The sequence below is a fragment of the Salmo salar genome, chromosome 01, assembly GCF_965601325.2.
Source record: "Salmo salar chromosome 01, fSalSal1, whole genome shotgun sequence".
Classification (NCBI taxonomy): domain Eukaryota; kingdom Metazoa; phylum Chordata; class Actinopteri; order Salmoniformes; family Salmonidae; genus Salmo; species Salmo salar.
In genome coordinates this window covers 109,778,314-109,797,976 of record NC_138291.1, presented here as the reverse complement: position 1 = coordinate 109,797,976, position 19,663 = coordinate 109,778,314, and the positions used below count along the sequence as shown (strand labels likewise).

At 43.5% G+C, this 19,663-nt stretch overlaps 1 protein-coding gene across 1 annotated transcript; it reads right to left on the bottom strand.

The window, feature by feature from the left end:
- Nucleotides 1–3,417: 3,417 nt before the first annotated feature.
- Nucleotides 3,418–19,375, bottom strand: LOC106560301 (carbohydrate sulfotransferase 3). Its single transcript, XM_045701064.2, has 4 exons — nucleotides 18,852–19,375; nucleotides 7,296–7,521; nucleotides 6,743–6,922; nucleotides 3,418–6,233 (listed from the first exon to the last, which is right to left on the bottom strand). The coding sequence occupies exons 2-4, from the start codon at nucleotides 7,373–7,375 to the stop codon at nucleotides 5,156–5,158; spliced, it is 1,338 nt and encodes a 445-aa protein (XP_045557020.1). The 5' UTR covers nucleotides 7,376–7,521; nucleotides 18,852–19,375; the 3' UTR covers nucleotides 3,418–5,155.
- Nucleotides 19,376–19,663: the final 288 nt, after the last annotated feature.

The window sequence follows — 19,663 nt, the reverse complement described above, 5'->3', positions numbered from 1 at the left end:
TAAAATTGTATAACTGCCTTAATTTTGCCGGACCCCAGGAAGAGTAGCTGCTGCCTCCAACCCAGTTCCTGGAGAGCTACCGATCTGTAGGTTTTTGCTCCAACTTACCTGATTCTGCTTATTAACCAGCTAATTATTAGAATCAGGTGTGCTACATTAGGGTTGGAGTGAAAACCTACAGGATGGTAGCTCTCCAGGAACAGCTCTGAGCCCAGCTCTGGCCAGGAACAGGGTTGGAGAGCCCAGCTCTGGCAAGGAACAGGGTTGGAGAGCCCTGCTCTGGCCAGAAACAGGGTTGGAGAGCCCAGCTCTGGCCAGGGACAGGGTTGGAGAGCCCAGCTCTGGCCAGGAACAGGGTTGGAGAGCCCAGCTCTGGCCAGGGACAGGGTTGGAGAGCCCAGCTCTGGCCAGGGACAGGGTTGGAGAGCCCAGCTCTGGCCAGGAACAGGGTTGGAGAGCCCAGCTCTGGCAAGGAACAGGGTTGGAGAGCCCTGCTCTGGCCAGAAACAGGGTTGGAGAGCCCAGCTCTGGCCAGGGACAGGGTTGGAGAGCCGAGCTCTGGCCAGGAACAGGGTTGGAGAGCCCAGCTCTGGCCAGGGACAGGGTTGGAGAGCCCAGCTCTGGCCAGGGACAGGGTTGGAGAGCCCAGCTCTGGCCAGGAACAGGGTTGGAGAGCCCAGCTCTGGCAAGGAACAGGGTTGGAGAGCCCAGCTCTGGCCAGGGACAGGGTTGGAGAGCCCAGCTCTGGCATGGAACAGGGTTGGATAGCCCTGCTCTGGCCAGGGACAGGGTTGGAGAGCCCAGCTCTGGCCAGAAACAGGGTTGGAGAGCCCAGCTCTGGCCAGGGACAGGGTTGGAGAGCCCAGCTCTGGCCAGAAACAGGTTTGGAGAGCCCAGCTCTGGCCAGGGACAGGGTTGGAGAGCCCTGCTCTGGCCAGAAACAGGGTTGGAGAGCCCAGCTCTGGCCAGGGACAGGGTTGGAGAGCCGAGCTCTGGCCAGGAACAGGGTTGGAGAGCCCAGCTCTGGCCAGGGACAGGGTTGGAGAGCCCAGCTCTGGCCAGGGACAGGGTTGGAGAGCCCAGCTCTGGCCAGGAACAGGGTTGGAGAGCCCAGCTCTGGCAAGGAACAGGGTTGGAGAGCCCAGCTCTGGCCAGGGACAGGGTTGGAGAGCCCAGCTCTGGCATGGAACAGGGTTGGATAGCCCTGCTCTGGCCAGGGACAGGGTTGGAGAGCCCAGCTCTGGCCAGAAACAGGGTTGGAGAGCCCAGCTCTGGCCAGGGACAGGGTTGGAGAGCCCAGCTCTGGCCAGAAACAGGTTTGGAGAGCCCAGCTCTGGCCAGGGACAGGGTTGGAGAGCCCAGCTCGGCAAGGAACAGGGTTGGAGAGCCCAGCTCTGGCAAGGAACAGGGTTGGAGAGCCCAGCTCTGGCAAGGAACAGGGTTGGAAAGCCCAGCTCTGGCAAGGAACAGGTTTGGAGAGCCCAGCTCTGGCAAGGAACAGGGTTGGATAGCCCAGCTCTGGCAAGGAACAGGTTTGGAGAGCCCAGCACTGGCAAGGAACAGGGTTGGATAGCCCAGCTCTGGCAAGGAACAGGGTTGGATAGCCCAGCTCTGGCAAGGAACAGGTTTGGAGAGCCCAGCTCTGGCAAGGAACAGGTTTGGAGAGCCCAGCTCTGGGATTAATGAATGTCTCCAGTGTTCGTGGCTAGTTTGCTTCAAATCCGTTTGAGATTTCTCCATATGAATAAGCAAATCAACACATAGAAGATATACACTGCTCAACAAAATAAAGGGAACACTTAAACAACACATCCTAGATCTGAATTAAATAAATAATCTTATAAAATACTTTTTTCTTTACATAGTTGAATGTGCTGACAACAAAATCACACAAAAATAATCAATGGAAATCCAATTTATCAACCCATGGAGGTCTGGATTTGGAGTCACACTCAAAATTAAAGTGGAAAACCACACTACAGGCTGATCCAACTTTGATGTAATGTCTTTAAAACAAGTCAAAATTAGGCTCAGTAGTGTGTGTGGCCTCCACGTGCCTGTATGACCTCCCTACAACGCCTGGGCATGCTCCTGATGAGGTGGCGGATGGTCTCCTGAGGGATCTCCTCCCAGACCTGGACTAAAGCATCCGCCAACTCCTGGACAGTCTGTGGTGCAACGTGGCGTTGGTGGATGGAGCGAGACATGATGTCCCAGATGTGCTCAATTGGATTCAGGTCTGGGGAACGGGCGGGCCAGTCCATAGCATCAATGTCTTCATCTTGCAGGAACTGCTGACACACTCCAGCCACATGAGGTCTAGCATTGTCTTGAATTAGGAGGAACCCAGGGCCAACCGCACCAGCATGTGGTCTCACAAGGGGTCTGAGGATCTCATTTTGGTACCTAATGGCAGTCAGGCTACCTCTGGCGAGCACAGAGGGCTGTGCGGTCCCCCAAAGAAATGCCACCCCACACCATGACTGACCCACTGCCAAACCGGTCATGCTGGAGGATGTTGCAGGCAGCAGAACGTTCTCCACGGCGTCTCCAGACTCTGTCACGTCTGTCACGTGCTCAGCGTGAACCTGCTTTCATCTGTGAAGAGCACAGGGCGCCAGTGGCGAATTTGCCAATCTTGGTGTTCTCTGGCAAATGCCAAACGTCCTGCACGGTGTTGGGCTGTAAGCACAACCCCCACCTGTGGACGTCGGGCCCTCATACCACCCTCATGGAGTCTGTTTCTGACCGTTTGAGCAGACACATGCACATTTGTGGCCTGCTGGAGGTCATTTTGCAGGGCTCTGGCAGTGCTTCTCCTGCTCCTCCTTGCACAAAGGCGGAGGTAGCGGTCCTGCTGCTGGGTTGTTGCCCTCCTACGGCCTCATCCACGTCTCCTGATGTACTGGCCTGTCTCCTGGTAGCGCCTCCATGCTCTGGACACTACGCTGACAGACACAGCAAACCTTCTTGCCACAGCTCGCATTGATGTGCCATCCTGGATGAGCTGCACTACCTGAGCCACTTGTGTGGGTTGTAGACTCCGTCTCATGCTACCACTAGAGTGAAAGCACCGCCAGCATTCAAAAGTGACCAAAACATCAGCCAGGAAGCATAGGAACTGAGACGTGGTCTGTGGTCACCACCTGCTGAACCACTCCTTTATTGGGGGTGTCTTGCTTATTGCCTATAATTTCCACCTGTTGTCTATTCCATTTGCACAACATCATGTAAAATTTATTGTCAATCAGTGTTGCTTCCTAAGTGGACAGTGTGATTTCACAGAAGTGTGATTGACTTGGAGTTACATTGTGTTGTTTAAGTGTTCCCTTTATTTTTTTGAGCAGTGTATTTGAAGAAATGTCACCTTACAGTTTAAAATACATCTGACAGCAAAACAAGGAAACAACAAAAGTAGACTTGTCAGTATTCAATTTACTTGTACAGTAAAAGGCCAAACAACCACACACAACAATAGTGAATTCCACTGAAATGAAAAGCAAAGGATTTAACTTAACACCAGAATGAGAAAAAGCATAGGCATACATATAGACAAAACAATAATGCCTCCCAAAGGGCAACCTATTCCCTCCATAGTGCACTACCTTTGACCAGAGCCCTATGGGGTAGTGGTCAAAAATAGTGCACTATATACGGAATAGGATGCCATTTGGAACGTACACCCAGTCTTTTAGTCCCCTGGTCCTCTTCTCGTCCATCATCACCAGCCAGGAGACTTGTGTCAAAGGACAGAAAGCTGCTGATAAACCTCACACAATTCTGCAAACCAGCTGCAGGAGGAATGTATGTGCCTATTCCCTATGGTGCATTATGGGGAACAGGGTGCCTTTTGGGACACACAATGTCTGTACATACAGGACCACTGAAGACATCTGTTTTTACAGAGTGAGTCGCTACGCTCACCGTCGACTTCCACAACGTGAAGCACTAACAGCCAATTAAAACTAAAACAGTAACATGCATGTACAGATACTCACTCACCTAGCCGATGTGTTCATGAAGCAGACCTGGGTTCAAATAGTATTCAAAATCATATCAAATACTTTAGCTGGTGTTATTAACCAATAGAATAATCTCAAAACAGCAAAGCCCGCCCATATGGCACTCCTGGCAAATGCTAAAACCGTATGAAAGATTTCTACTACTATTTGAACCCAGGTCTGGAAGTAAGGGGTCCCATCAGTTAGCGAGGATAAAACTATCCATCTATGTAGCATGTGCAAAAGCCATAGCCATAATCTCTCAATCTCAATACAAATAAAATAATATATTAAATTAACATGAAAGAACATCCCTTCTTTATAGGTAAACGCTATAGAAAATACAAGACCAAAACATTGGAATGTCCTGCTAGTATCTTGCTGTCCACACACACAGAGCAAGCCATTCATTTAACTCCCTTCTCTTCAGCTCAGTTCAAAATCAGCTACTGTTATTAACCCGTGGCTTGCTTGACAGAACAAAAATACACTTCAACAGGGAAACTGTTCAAGGACAAGCTTGGCCACCCTACAACCAGATTTAAAAAGCTTGAATTAGTTGGGGAGAGAAGGTGGCAAAGGTGCATAACAAACAACTTTTCTACCATGTAGTACTCATATAACAAGTGTTTTCTACCATGTATTACTCATGTAACAAGGGGTTTCTACCATGTAGTACTCATGTAACAAGGGGTTTCTACCATGTAGTAATCATATAACAAGTGTTTTCTACCATGTAGTACTCATGTAACAAGGGGTTTCTACCATGTAGTACTCATATAACAAGGGTTTTCTCCATGTAGTACTCATATAACAAGGGGTTTCTACCATGTAGTAATCATATAACAAGGGTTTTCTACCATGTAGTACTCATATAACAAACATTTTCTTTTGTTAAATGTCCCTGTAAAAAGTTAAAAGGTAGTACTCGTTTTTGTATTCATTTATTGTTATTACACACAAAATGTGTATTTCCTTCTACACCCTGGAGTGTAACATGTTATCATTTAATATATATCTATAAAGGGTCTTATACATTACTCTGTGGTATACTAGTACAGTCCCCAATAAATATCCTCACAACTATCACTTCATAATCGTATCTGTTTGTCCACTTTGTCTGATGAGCAGAGTTCAGAATTACTGTAAAATGTCTATGAAAAGTTTTGTATGAAAATCTTTTCTTCGATCAAACTGATAGACTTGTCCGTCAGCATGGCCTCACTGTTCACAAACCTGTAGCCAAACAGTTTCATCGTGGGTCCACAAACCCTCTGCACCACCTGGGCTAGTTTGTACGGTATGCTGAACCTCCATTTCTCTACTTGCTCGGAGGAGTTCTTCTGTGTTGAATACACTCCACTAGCCTCATTGGAAGCCTGGGTGTTCTTTAACACCCAGTCTTTCACCTGAGGAGTGAACGGGATCCCGGTGAACTTGTACATCTCCGCTGCCTTCCTCATAGGGAATCTAGCGATATCCTCGTACCGTACTAGCATGTACCTCCGCCTCAGCCACGACGGCTGCCTCAGGCCAACCTCCGCAGACATCCTGATATTGTCGCAGTTCCCTTTCAGCTTCCTCACCTCGTCGTCGTCAATGGGCACGTCTCCGTCCACGGCCCACTTCTTCCAGTTGTTGTACTTGGCGGAGAAGGCCACCATGCGGGAGGCCAGAACAGCTCTGGGGTCCCTCACCAGCTGGATGAACTTGATATCTAGACGAGGGTCCTCAGCGAGGGGTCTCAGGGTCTCCAGCTGACGCACCCGGACGGATTTAATGGCCCTGTGCTCCTTCTGCTGGCATGACTCGGACGCCATGGTCAGGTTGAGGGGACCACACTTCCTGGTCCGGCAATGGTAGCGTTCAAAGACTTTCTTAACGAACGGGCTACAGACGGACTCCTCACAGAGAGAGCTGCTAGATTCTCTCCTGAACAGGGCTGAGGTAACGTGGTCTACAGGAAGTGGGTCAATAAAGCTCTCCAGAGGGGTGAAGTCACACAGGAAGAGCCCCTGGAGGACTTCCCGGTAGGCCCGGGCGGCGGCTGTGGCGTTGGTCCCGCCGCTCTCTAACGTCAGCGACCTCTCGACGTGCCACAGCGGCTCGAACAGGTAGAACATGTTGTCTCCCTGCTGGTTGAAGAACTCGCCCACGAAGGAGGAGCCTGTCCGCGTAGTGGCCAATAGGAGGATGTGCTTTCTGTTTCCTGCTGACCCTATGACCTCTGACCTACAATACAGTACAAAATACAAAACTTTATTGTCCAATGTCAATCAGATCGGATATGTCTTTTTAAACGTTATTCCAAACCACTTGGACATCACACATACAAATACTGATCAGGATTGGGGACACCATTATGCTTTCTTCAGGAATGTCTTTACTGAGATCAAACATGATAAGTTACACACAGAATTATAGGTACTGTAGTGTCAATTAATCAATCACATATATTTTATAAATGCCTTTTTGTATCAGCAGTTGTCACTAAGTGCTTTACAGATACCCAGCCTAAAACCCCAAAGAAGAAGCAATGCAGAGGCAGAAGCACAGTGGCTAGGAAAAACTCCCTGGAAGGCAGGAACCTAGAAAGAAACCTAGAGAGGAACCAGGCTCTGAGGGATGGCCAGTCCTCTCCTGGCTGTACAGGATGTAGATTTAGGAGAACATGTAGCCATTAAGGCCAGACTGTTTGTCTTATTGTATGATAAATAGTATATCATGCTAAACACACAGACCTCTGCTCGGTGTAGTTCTCCAGGCGTCTCTTCATGATGGTGAAGACAGGGTCCAGTTTGCTCAGGGTAGTGAAGGAGGAGCCATTAAACTTCAGGAGACCCAGGGCTGAGGCTGGGGCAGAGTTACTGGGCTGAAGGGGTGTCTGGGGGGTCTGCTTTGGGGTGAGCTTGTCTGAAACCCTAAAAGACAGGGTTGGCAGTGTTAAACAACATGTTTTATAGTTTTACAAGACCATCTTATCCACAGACAGTGAAATCAATTCAAGTAAGTAAACAATCTACGCAATTGAAATCTTGACATCATGACTACTTCATCCAATCAGACTACTTGGAAAACACAGCATGACACTTGATACCGCTTTGTGAGTAGCTGAAACGAATGTCACAAACACACCACTCTGAATAAAGGTGAGCCTGTTCCAATCTGAGGGAGATCAGTACAACAGACAGACCTAATGCATACACACACACACACACACACACACACACACACACACACACACACACACACACACACACTCTCTGTTTATCATGGAGATGGGCTTAGGTTTACCGTGAGATAATGTTGTTTTCCTTCTCAATGATGACCAGTGCCACAATGAAGACAAGGGAGATTGTGTATTTCATCCTCATTCTGTGATGTAGCTGTGCCGGGATCTGCTGCTGTCACGGAATGTCTTCTTAATAGCTTCTGCCAATCTTCTTCTCTCCTCCAGACTCCCGCTGCCTATTCAAAGAGTTGTTGTTGTATTTTCCATCGTATAGACGGCTGCTTCATTCTGCAAAATGAAATTAACATTAATAAACTGTCACACTTTCACGCCACAGTACTGTAAACAAGAACACAAACCTTAAAGGACTTCCACTGTTACAGTATAGAGGACTTCAACTGTTATAGTATAGAGGACTTCAACTGTTATAGTATAGAGGACTTCAACTGTTACAGTATAGAGGACTTCAACTGTTATAGTATAGAGGACTTCAACTGTTACAGTATAGAGGACTTCAACTGTTACAGTATAGAGGACTTCAACTGTTACAGTATAGAGGACTTCAACTGTTATTGTATAGAGGACTTCAACTGTTACAGTATATAGGACTTCAACTGTTACAGTATAGAGGACTTCAACTGTTACAGTATAGAGGACTTCAACTGTTACAGTATAGAGGACTTCAACTGTTATAGTATAGAGGACTTCAACTGTTATAGTATAGAGGACTTCAACTGTTACAGCATAGAGGACTTGAATTGTTATAGTAGAGATTACGTACATTTTAATAGTATAGATGATTTAAATTGTTATAGTAAAGTTTACATAAATTGTTATAGTATAGTTGTGTTAGATGAAATCTTCTGAAAACTAATCTGTTGATATCCAGTCAAATGGAGGAGAAAGTATAACAGGTTCTACATACAGTATGATATAGTATAGCCTGGTGTAGATGAATCAGTGCCTTGTCGCTAAGTCAGCATGTTGGTGGTTTGAGGTGGGAGTTTAATAGCTGTGTTTATGGGTCATGCTAGCTTCCCGTCAATTGGTGTAGGACCCATTTTCGGAGACGATAATATCATTTCATATCACAGTGGTGTAAGAATAGAAAGCGTCAGAGTGGTTTCACAGGGGGAATTTAATCTGCTACTTCCCTTGGGTCTGCCTGTGTTTTCTTTAGGGCTACAGGGGGATTTCAAGAACCCACCCACAATGCTAGTGTCGAAAGCTGGTGTCCCTCTAGAGATAAAACAATGTTTGCTCAGACTGAGCCTCTCTCTGTCTCTCAATCGCGCTGTCTCAAATCTATTACAATAATATTTAATATAAGTCGATCATATTGCATCTACATGGCGATAATAGCATTAAAATGTGTTGTAACATGACCCATACACAGAGGAATAACATATCTAGGCTTTGAATGCAACCAATACTGTCAAACATTACATGGCCAAAGGTATGTGGACCCCTGCTCGTTGAACATCTCATTCCAAAATCATCGACAAACCATTTCTGTATGGACCTCGCTCTGTGCACGGGGGCATTGTTATACTGAAACAGCCATTGTTGCTCCTACACATTTCCACTTCACAATAACAGCGCTTACAGTTTACCGGGGCTGCTCTAGCAGGGCAGAAAGTCACTGAGCTCTTCAGTATGGGTCAATGTTTGTCTATGGAGATTGCATGGTTGTGTGCTCGAGTTTATACACCTGTCAGCAACAGGTGTGGCTGAAATAGCCTAATCCACATACTGTTGGCCATGTAATGTATGTCACCAAGGTACCCAATCCACCAGCTGCAACTTTATGTCAGCACTCAATGAGGTATTTTAAGAGAAGACTCAAGAGCACTCAGTGACATGTCCAGCAGGGAACAAACCACTGTCTGGTGAAGACGTACTGTAGCCTGGTCTCAGATCTGTTGGTGCTGTCTTACCAACTCCTAATCATTTATTCAATGATGGAGATAGGAGTTCACAAGTTAATACAAACAGATCTGGGACCAGGCTATTCATGGGTTGTTGATTTCGTCACAATATTGTTTTGAACGTTTGTTTTGGACTGAGCATTCTACTCAATGCATCGTCAATGAGCACTGATGAAGATTTCATCAAAAGTGCATTACAGTGGCTTGTAAATACTATGACATTCAAAAGGAGGCAAATAATTAGTAGGAAAACCTTTCGTCATAATTTTGATGTCGCCAGATTAACATTAGATGCAATATAACGTTAGCTATCTAGCTAAGATTGAGGGGAGGCCACCGGATTTTAGCTAGCTAACGTCAGCATTGCCAGCTACTCTTTAAGAACTTTGCTAGCTAATGACAACATTGACACCTGTCTAAAGTAAATTTGACAACATGAAAATGCTGGCAAAGATATTTCCTGCTAAATATTTGACTACTTTAACAATTTCATCGCATTTCCAGGCACTATAGTGTAATTTAGACTAAATAGTATTTACCCTCCGTCCAGAATGACCGGGCTTATCACCACTTTAAAAGGATCCGCCCCTAAAAATGTTTGCTTAAAATGACATACCAAAATCTAAGTGCCTGTAGTTCAGGACCTGAAGCAAGGAAATTCATATTCTTGATACCATTTAAAAGGAAACACTTTGAAGGTTGTGGAAATGTGAACTGAATGTAGGAGAGAATATAACACATTAGATCTGGTAAAAGATAATACAAAGTACCATCATCTTTGCAAGAGAAAGGCCATAATGTATTATTCCAGGCCAAGCGCAATTTAGATTGTGGCCAATAGATGGCAGTAGCGCATGGGCAAAGTTTTAGACTGATCCAATGAACCATTGTATTTCTGCTCAAAATGTTGTATCAAGACCCCCAAATGTGCCAAATTGGTTTATTGATAACTTTTCAAGTTCATAACGGTGCACTCTCCTCAAACAATAGCATGGTATTATTTCACTATAATAGCTACTGTAAATTGTGTAAACAGTGCAGGTAGATTGACAAGAATTTAAGCTTTCTGCCAATATCAGATATGTCTATGTCCTGGGAAATCTTTCTTGTTACTTACAACATCATGCTAATCACATTAGCACACATTAGCTCAACCGTCCCGAGGATGGGACACCGATCTGTAGAGATCCTTAAGGCACCACTATGGTGCCGCCGGCAGAGGGCAGCTTGAGAATGTTCTTGACGCGACCGAGTGACGGAGGTGCTATGAATAGTGAAGAAGGGCTTTCATTATTCCAACAGAGAGCTCCCAGACTGAGCACCTAAACAGTGACCTAACACTGCAGTAAAACAGTTACCTTTGAACAGGGGGATACATGGGAAACAGCAAAAAGGCAAAAAGTAAACAGAAATTGAGGGGGAAAACCTGCTTGTCACGGGGCCATAAATTGTAACCATTATGAGACTGTGAGAGTGTGAGCAAGCAGAACTGCAGCAGGATATGAAACCTGGTATCGGTCCCAAATGACTCCCTATTCCCTTTATAGTGCACTACTTTTGACCACTATTTCCTTTATAGTGCACTACTTTTGACCACTTTTCCCTTTAAAGTGCACTACTTTTGACCACTATTCCCTTTATAGTGCACTACTTTTGACCACTATTCCCTTTATAGTGCACTACTTTTGACCACTATTCCCGTTATCGTGCACTACTTTTGACCAGGGCCCATTGTAAGGAATAGGGTCCCATTTTGGATGCATCCCTAGCTGTACCTGGCTTGCAGAGTGAGTAGAGTCTATCCATTGAAGACAAAGACGGATGTAATGAGGCCTATTTAGGGATATCCTGCCCATTCTGCTGAAGGATTACTATAATGTTACTGTTGGGATAATGTCAGCTTGGCTTTAATCCCTGACTAATGATCCAAGATGAAATGGGCAATCTGGGATTTAAACTAAACCAAAGCGGTCAACCCACCACTCTTTTTTTCTGTAAACAACTGAAGGATGTGGCTGGAGAAATGTAACCACTCTTAAATTAAGTTATATTCTTCAAATATCAATGACTATTATATCATTCCTAAAAATAAAAATACATGGATGTTCCAATTCCAGATTGCCCCTTTAAACTCACTGCCTGCCATCAGAAAGGGTATCTTACATGACGAGAGACTGTGGCTATTCACCCACAGTAACAACTACTACATTGATTGAGGTGATGATTGAGGTGAAAATGTACATCATTATTGAACCGGTTTGATATAATGGCCCATTCAATGAAAAGAGACAGGTTAACCCGTTGTCTATGTGTCTGCCACCACAACTACCATGGTGTTGTGACAAACCAGCTGTAGGCCTATAACACTATGGTCTATTTCTATTCAAATGTCTATCTAATAGCGATATCAAGAAAAGTGTATAAACATGAGGCAGAACTTGTAAACCATCTGATTTGAATCGTATAGCTGGCTAAAACGTGTATACTGTATGTTAATAAGTGTTTCAAAAGGCACATCTGTGTGTGTGTGAAAAGGTCAGTTTATTAGGTCCCTCTAATGGTTGCTATAGTAACCTGTGATCATTAATACGGTGTCCTAAATGGCACTCAATTCGCTACACAGTGCATGACTTCTGACCAGAGCCCTAAAGAGGTGCCCTATATAGGGAACAAGGAGCCATTGGGGCCACATAATTGTGGAAATGGCTGTTTATGAGGTCCCCCTGGCAGCAGCTACAGTAAAAGGCCGTGATCCTTAAGTAGGGGCTCCCGAGTGGCGCAGCGGTCTAAGGCACTGCATCTCAGTACTAGAGGTGTCATTACAGACCCTGTTTTGATTCCAGGCTGTATCACAACCGGCCGTGATTGGGAGTCCCGCAGGGCGGCAACAATTGGCCCAGTGTCGTCCGGGTTAGGGATTGGCCGGGGCAGGCCGTCATTGTAAATAAGAACTTGTTCTTAGCTGACTTGACTAGTTCAATAAAGGTTAAATAAACACAAAAGTATCCTGAGACCGTTAAAGATCCAAGGCCTGGCTGACTCCTCCATATGGATCAAATGGCACCCTATATAGTACACTACTTCTGACCAGAACCTCGTTTGGGATTATAATGATGACAGAACTACACCAGTTTGTATTTTGAGTTTTGTGGTTGCACATTGAGATTTGTGGTTGCAAGTATAATTTGCAAAATGTGTAATTACATTTTGCAAGGTTGTATCACGATGTGTTAAATATTTAACATTGGTCGCAAACATGTAACTTGACATTTTCAGAATTATTACAAATCCATTTAACGAGTATGAATATTCTGCTATGAATCAAAAATACACTTGCAGATTTTGTATCTGCGTGCGCTCTGAGTTCTCTCAAAGTTGTCACGTTACCAAGAGATTAAAATCAAATCAAATTGTATTTGTCACATGCACCGAATACAACAGGTGTAGACCTTACAGTGAAATGATTACTTACAAGCCCTTAACCAACAATGTAGTTTAAAGAAAAATACCTACAAAAATAAAAGCAGCAGTAATAAGCTTGTAGAAAGTTTGTAAGTTTGTAGAAAGAGATTTGCAAGTAAAAATGTTTTGATTTGAGCAGCTCTGAGGACAGGACCTTTTACTTCAGACCAGTGGTGGAAAAAGTCCCCAATTTTCATAAATGAGTAAAAGTAAAGATACCTTAATAGAAAACGACTTGAGTAAAAGTGAGTCACCCAGTAAAATACTACTTGAGTAAAAGTCTAAAAGTATTTGGTTTTAAATATACTTAAGTATCAAAAGTAAATGTCATTGATAAAATATATTTAAGTATCAAAAGTAAAAGTATAAATCATTTCAAGTTCCTAATATTAAGCAAACCAGACGGCAACAATATAAAATTATTGATTTTTTACATTTTACATGTAAGGATGGCCAGGGGCACGCTCCAACACCCAGACATCCTTTACAAACGAAGGATGTGTTTAGTGAGTCCACCAGATAAGAGACTGTAGGGATCACCAGGGATGTTCACCAGGGATGTGTATGAATTAGACTATTTTTATTGTCCTGCTAAGCATTCAAAATGTAATGAGTACTTTTGGGTGTCAGGGAAAATGTTTGGAGTAAAAAGTACATCATTTTCTTTAGGAATGTAGTGAATTAAAAGTAAAAGTTGTAAAAAATATAAAATAGTAAAGTAAAGTACAGATACCCAAAAAAACTACTTAAGTAGTACTTTCAAGTATTTTTACTTAAGTACTTTACACCACTGCTCCTGAGCAATCAGTTCCCTCTGCCAAAACTATAGCTGCCTAACTATTGGCTGGATTGTTTCATCAATCAAATCTCAGGAAGTAGCTAACCACATCAGCTAGAGAGGATGAGGTAAACACAACCAAAACGTTCTACTTGAAGGTAATCATCTCTTTTATCTGTGTACATACATTTTTTTGGGTGTAAAGGCAAGGCAGTAGTTTGTTTATCTTGTGAAATACAATGTACATTTCAGACGAACTCCAGACAAGCCATAGCATTGACAGCTGATATTGTGTTAGCTAGCTGGCCTCTGACATTCATCCTAGCTTTACTATCAACTGGCTAGCTTTATCAGGCAGTTTTAGATGTGAGGGGAAAACATCTATATTTTTTTGTTAACCATCTGATTGATGGAAAAATCCAGCCAATGGTTAGGCAGCTATGGTTTTGGCAGAAGGAACTGATTGGCCAGGAGTAAAAGGTCCTTCCCTCAGGACTGCTCAAATCACATTTTTTTTAACTTGCAAATCTCTTTCTACAAACGTACAAAACTTTCTACAAGCTTAGGAATGTCTTGGTAACGTGTCAACATTGAGAGAACTTAGAGCGTGTATTTTTGATTCACAGCAGAATAGACATACTTGTAAATTAATCAAAACATGAGCTGGTGCACACCCAGAGAAAATTATTTTATGTAGAGGTGCTGACTAACGGCGAATAAACTATAAGCTATGGAAATAAAGAGAGTCGCACTTTACGTATATATAAACTCTGTGTAATTGATTAGGTAAATCACCAACGTTTCGGCGTAACTGTGCCTTCTCCAGGTCCTGGATGGTGACACACTTCTGCTTTAAACTGCCTGCCTGAATACGGAGGCCTTCAGTAGTACCTTCCCTTTGATTACAGCAAGAGTCTCATTATCTCTGTCTCGTAACCATTTAACATGTACTGTATGTAACCACTCAGATTCATACAAACTGCTTCAAACACAACAACTGACTCGTATTCACTTGTCCCTGGCTGCGTTTAGACAGGCAGCCCAATTCTGATCTTTTTTACACTAATTGGTATTTTTTTCAGATCAGATCAGAGAAAGCAGTGCACTATACACTGGGACACAGCCCCAGAGAGACGGCAGCTCCCATTAAAGCTGAGGATGAAGCTCTTGTTGTAACTCCTGACCCAAATACACTGCAGCCTTGGTGTATTTTAGACATTTTCACTCTGACATTATAGCCTTTGACATTAGGTTTTGTGCTTTGTCATGTAACACACTGTACTATACTATGACCGTGATATGTGGTTGTCTCACCCAGCTACCTTAAGATGAACTGTAAGTCGCTCTGGATAAGAGCCTCTGCTAAATGACTAAAATGTCAAACAAATGTACTCTACACTGTATCAACCATGTAAGTATATGGAAATGAAGAAAGACTAACAAGTCCAAAGCCTGATTGCAGATGACTGGTTGTTAATAAGAGTAAACCACACTTAAAGGGATACTTCAGGATTTTGGCAATGAAGCACTCTAATCTACCTTCCCGGAGTCAGAGGAACTCGTGGATACCATTTTTACGTCTCTGTGTGCAGTTTGAAGGAAGTTGCTAACTAGCGTTAGTGCAATGACTGGAAGTCTATGGTAACTGCTAACATGCTAGTAGATATCATAGTCTTCCAGTCATGGTGCCATCGCTAGTTAGCATTAGCTTGCGAAACTACCTCTAACTTCCTTTGTGCCATCGCTAGTTAGCATTGGCTTGCGAAACTACTTATAACTTATTTTATACTGGATGCAGAGGCATAAAAATGGTATCCATGTATTCATCCAAAATCCCAGTATCCCTGATGTTCTCCCCTTTCTGTCTTCTGAATTCCCATGATGCCTCAGATTTCCTATCTATTTTTGTTGGTGCTATGAAGGCTGAGTTCTAACACCCTGTTGCAACCTCTGTCTGCCTCAGGCTGCTACTGTAGCCTGTCCAAAAGACTGCAAATCTTAACTCCCAAAATGATTAGACAAATCCTGTGAAATTCTCTCAAAAAGTGAATGAGTTATAGGACTTAGAGTAAAAGTTTTGAATTGGAACTAGACCCAGCACTCACTGTTGACGTGGACTAGTTGGTAATCACAAGTTGGACTTGGAGTACACTGAGTCTGTGTTTTCCCCAGAGAGGAAATCTCCCTCTGCCCATCTCCGTCTTACACCGTCTGCCCGCAAGACACAGACACAAAGGTCTCTCACAGAGTTCAGACTGAAAAAAAACTTCTGGCCTGAGATCACAGTATTGTGATCTTTTTCGGCTCCCGAGTGGCGCGGTGGACTAAGGCACTGCATCCCAGTGCAAGAGGCATCACTACAGTCCCTGGTTCAAATCCAGGCTGTATCACATCTGGCTGTGATTGGGAGTCCCATAGGGCAACGCACAATTGGCCCAGCGTTGTCTGGATTTGGCCGTCATTGTAAATAAGAATTTGTTCTTAATTGACTTGCCTAGTTAAATGTAAAAAATTATCTATGGATTTCAAGTCTCTGGGCAGGGGCACAGCCATGGGTGGGTATAGTGGGTGAGTTCTTAACTGACCTGTCTAGTTAAATAAAGGTTACATTTTCATTTAAAAAAAATTGTAGGTCGCAGGTTGACGTTTATTGTCAATAGTCTTGACCTGGAGGCAGAACTGAGACAGTTCCGCTAGATTGGCCAGCTGCAAAGCCAAAATGATCTATATTGTAAATTTAAGGTTAGGGTTAGGAATTAGGGTTAGCAGAGTGGTTCGGGTTAGGTTTAAAATCAGATTGGATGACTTTGTGGCTGTGCCAGCTAGTGACCACTCTGTAGAGCTGCCTCCAATACATGAATCATCTCAATAAATGCCGACCAGCCCCAGAGTCACTTGCACGTCCTTTCTCAATTCCCTGCGTCCTTTCTCCTCAAAACACATTGGAGGATTAGGTCAGAAGGGATGGACCTTGGATCTTTTCCTCCAATGCTGTTTCAGAAGGAAGAGGACGCGAGGAATCATGGAAAGACTAATCGAGGGGGACATTTGAGTGCATGCATGAGAGGTACTCAGCATTATATAGCCACAGACCACAGCCAATAAGAGACATGCCATCATCCTATAGCCACAGAACACAACCAATGGGAGACATGCCATCATCATATAGCCATAGACCACAGCCAATGGGAGACATGCCACCATCATATAGCCACAGACCACAGCCAATGGGAGAAATGCTATCATCATATAGCCACAGACCACAGCCAATGGGAGACATGCCAGGGGAAATGAGAAGGGAAATGCATTGAGAGCTTCCTAACCATTGCTTAACAATTGCCCATAGCTGGATGAAGATTGGTTCATTTGTTATTTGTCATATGGGTGATTTTTGGCATAGTTCAATAACACCATGTAACTGTGTTGGGTCCAATGGTTGTTCTCTAACATTTTGTATTTTTACCTTCAGTGAAAACTGTACTACACTACATGTACAACATTGTCGCTAAGTCCCATAGCATAAGCTAATAGCTTTTTTTAATTTAACCTTTATTTAACAAGGCAAGTCAGTTAAAAACAAATTCTTATTTACAATGAGAGCCAACCCCTGGACAAACCCGTACAACGCTGGGCCAATTGTGAGCCACCGTATGGGACTCCCAATCCTAGCTGGATGTGATACAGCCTGGATTTGAACCAGGGACTGTAGTGACACCTCTTCCACTGAGATGCAGTGCCTTAGACCGATGAGCCACTCGGGATCATAGATTACTGTGAAAACCATCAAAAGAACATATACAAAATAGGATTTTCTTTCAAATGGATTCATGATTTATAATGTAAGCCAGTACACACCAATTATCTGAGCTTATTATCCCATGGAAGCGTGGTGTCAGAAAGAGCTCATCTTTACAGAGCTGCCATCGAAACATTCACAACCCACTGAGGCATATGACACGTTTGATGATCAGCTCATGAAGGAACCACCATCTCCCCATTTATCAGCATGTTACAAATGCTTTTAATGGATGCCTTCTTCTTAAGGCTCAAATATGATTGTTTCTTTTTTTCTTCTTTTTTTTTTAATGAAAGGGGACTGAAGATAGAAGAGCCAGCATGACAATCACATTTGTAACCATTTCTCTGTGTGAAATTTCAATTAATGCAGTCAGCGAAGCTTGAAGAACATATGGTTTTATTTTCACCTGTTCTGGCGGTGCAAAGCAGTGTATCAAGTGAAATCTTGAATAATTTCAGAATAGAAGCTATCAGCTGTTTTTGTTTTTTACCTTACCTTGACAAAGTAATTAACAGTTTACCATTGCAGGTATATTAGGCTACCATAGGTACCACAGACGTATAGCAACATAACTTCACTTCAGGTGATTTTGCCTTACCCTATCAACATACGTTTAGCTTAACATACTGTAATACTGTAATTACACAGGGCTATTTAAAGCATGATACTCTAGTCTACGTGCATGATATGCCCCATTGCTGTGCCCCATGCCCCTATGGCAGGTTGTCTCATATTTACAGAGAGCCGTTCAGTGGTACTCTGTAATGGATCTAGCCTGGACTCAGATCTGTTTGTGCTGTCTTGCCAAACCCTATGGCCAAGAAAGTACAAACGGATCTGGGACCAGGCTAAGATTAAGATCAAGATTACTTTATTGGTCAATTGCACACAAGGTCCAACTGAAATGTTACTTCTGCTTTTAACCAACCCCTCCGAAAGATACACATACATGTACAGGTTTTGGAGTGGTGCAGGGGCTGCCACACTGGGTGCCCGGGGAGCTGTTGTTGAGAGGGGTTAAGTGCCTTGGTCAAGAACACAACAGCAGGTAATGCATCTAGGATTTGACACCAGAAACCTTCCGGTTGCCAGCTCACTTCTAGAAAGATTTGTCCCATCTGACCCGGGATTCAAACCAGCAACCTTGCGGCCACTGGCCCACCTCTAACCACTAGGCTACCTGCCGCACCAGGCTGTATTGGATCCTGACAGGCTGGCACATTGGCAGAGAGCAGGGCTGGTATCATATCACTGTGGGTTGTTTGATACCCTAGAAGCCCTCATCCATTGGTGGTCCTTCCAGCTCATGCAGGTATGCCCAGCCAGTCAAATATAGTGTTTGGTCTTTAGAAATCAATAGCCAAGGGCTATCAGGTGAGATAGAGCACAAATATTGTCTAGTCATCCACACTGGATACAGTACATAATTTATACAGCAGGAAGTCCTCATACAGTAATTAGTCAATAGGCTAGTAATAAAGTAGGAATACTTCATCAATAAATCATCAATAGACCATGCCATGTTATTTGTTCTCAAATAATGAAAAGTAGCAAACACTTTTTTTAAATAATGAAAACACTAAAGCAACAACTTTATTTTTTTTAAAACATGTATAAATAAGAAATTGGTTTAAAACGGAGCATTCCTTACCATTGTATTTTGACGCTCTCAAGCAACCAGTCGCCTAATCGACAGTTGTGCGCTCGATGGGTTCCCTCATGGTCTAGTCTTCCAAAAGCACGCTGCCTTATTCACGAACAAAAGGCACCTTGTGTGGGAAAAAGTTGATCAACTCCTCCATGTCCGTTAGGCTACTTCTAATATCCCCAAGATGATTCCATAGACGAAGGTAGGCTACAAAAACACGCGAGCAAACGTTGACATTTTAGAAATAAAAGTTTAGAAATTAAAAAAAAAGTATCTCAAAATGTCCACACGAAAAATAAATGGGGAAAAAATCCGATCAACAATGAGATTAAATAAACTGGGGAAGATATATGTAACAAACAAAAAACGCATTAACGGTTGAATAATTATTATTTTACATCTCTAATCCCAACGAAAGGGCAAGAACTCCAACCGTGACCGAGTGTGCCGCTCTTCCTCCAAAAATGGACACTGTAGTCACATGTGGAGAGGTTGGCCCCTCACCCATCGTTGTTTTTACATAGCCGAATATAGAGGGCCACTTTCTCTGTCTCGCTCGATTTCGCCCCCCTCTCTCCATCTTTCCCTCTCTCAATTCAATTCAGAGGGCTTTATTGGCATGATAAACATATGTTTACATTGCCAAAGCAAGTGAAATAGATAAAAGTTAAATAAACAATCAGAAATGACAGTAAACATTACACTCACAGTAAACATATGTATTTCTTTATCAACGTAAATGTGCTATGGCCCATTTAATTTTTTTTTTTTCCAAAGATACATAAGCAAGTTGAAACTGAAAGATATGCTATCCT